Source organism: Bison bison, unplaced genomic scaffold, assembly GCF_000754665.1.
Source record: "Bison bison bison isolate TAMUID 2011002044 unplaced genomic scaffold, Bison_UMD1.0 scf7180017859387, whole genome shotgun sequence".
Lineage (NCBI taxonomy): Eukaryota > Metazoa > Chordata > Mammalia > Artiodactyla > Bovidae > Bison > Bison bison.
Genome location: NW_011489959.1, coordinates 2,844 through 4,024, shown reverse-complemented (window position 1 = coordinate 4,024; position 1,181 = coordinate 2,844). Strand labels below are relative to the sequence as shown.

The following is a 1,181-nucleotide window of genomic DNA, read 5'->3' as shown; positions in this document are numbered from 1 at the left end:
CCTGGGTGCTTAGACCCATGGTCGTCCTCAGCCGGTCGGCGTCTCCGCGGACAGAGGGCGCGCGCTGGGCCGGCGGGGATGACCATGGGTCTAAGCACCCAGGAGGGGCGCGGGGCGAGCGGAGCAGGGCCGGGGGCGGGTCAGCACGCGGGGCGCAGCCGGCAAGGGCCCCATTGGAGCAGAGACCCGGGTGTGGGGACACAGGCGGCAGAGGCACCCAGCGGAGGGCAGCACCAGGCTGGGAGGCCCTGCAGGCCGGAGCCTCTCCTCCTCCAAGCCTGGGAACCCTCCGCACAGGCTGGAGAGGCTGGGGAGGGCCAACTAGGACTTCAAAGGGCCCACTGATGGACACACAAACAGATGAGAACATGTGCGCCCCTGGGCAGAGGACTGTGCGGCCCACGGAGCCAGGAAGCAGGGCTGGGGTGTGGAGCTGGGGAGCAGCCCGAGGGCCCAAGTCCATGGGCCAGGACCGTGGGGACCACGTCTGACCCCCGGGTCCCAGGAGTGCAGACCAAGGGGGCACACTCAGGGGCACCCTGCACAGTGATGTGACCCCCCGGGGCCTGACACGGGCAGAGTCTGCAGGTTAGGCTGTCAGCACAGGGAGGGGAGGGGAGCCTGGACTGTCACGGCACCAGGGTCTCCCCTCCGTGGGGCCCCTGCGTCCACCTGAAGGGCCCACAGGGAAGCTGGATGGGTGAGAGCAGGACCAGGACCAGGACCAGGGATGGAGGAGGGGGGCGGGGGAGCCCATCCCAGGGCCTGCTGCGCCCCAGATTCAGTCCCGGGGATGGAGGCCAGCAGCCAGCTTGGACGGGGCGGCGGCACAGCCGGGCGGGGTTCTCGTGGGCTTGGGACACGCGCTGAGGGCCGCCACGGAGGACAAGCTGGGGGCCTGAGGGCTGCTCAGCGTGCGCTTGGCCCGGACGTCCACAAGTAGGGGCTGGATAGGAAGAGGGCTCTGCAGGAAGAGGAGAGCCTCACCCCCAAAACACAACAGCCACACTGCATACGTTCCTGTGGCCCTGAACCCAGCACGGCTGCACCAAGCTGCAAGTGCACGTGTGTGAAGCACCGAGTCCATCTCCACATGCCCTCCAGGCCCACACACCCTCACCACCCCCGCCACAGCCCTCATACCCCCAACCATCACGTCTCTCCTCACCCCATCCCCTCCT

At 68.9% G+C, this 1,181-nt stretch overlaps 1 protein-coding gene across 1 annotated transcript in view; it reads right to left on the bottom strand.

Moving 5' to 3' along the window:
• The window catches only part of PPP2R3B (protein phosphatase 2, regulatory subunit B'', beta), a 28,867-nt gene extending 28,781 nt beyond the window's left edge, over positions 1-86 (bottom strand). Inside the window, exon 1 of the mRNA XM_010831087.1 lies at positions 16-86. Within this exon, the coding sequence (XP_010829389.1) occupies positions 16-86 (71 nt within the window). The remainder of the gene's footprint in view (positions 1-15) is intronic.
• Positions 87-1,181: the final 1,095 nt, after the last annotated feature.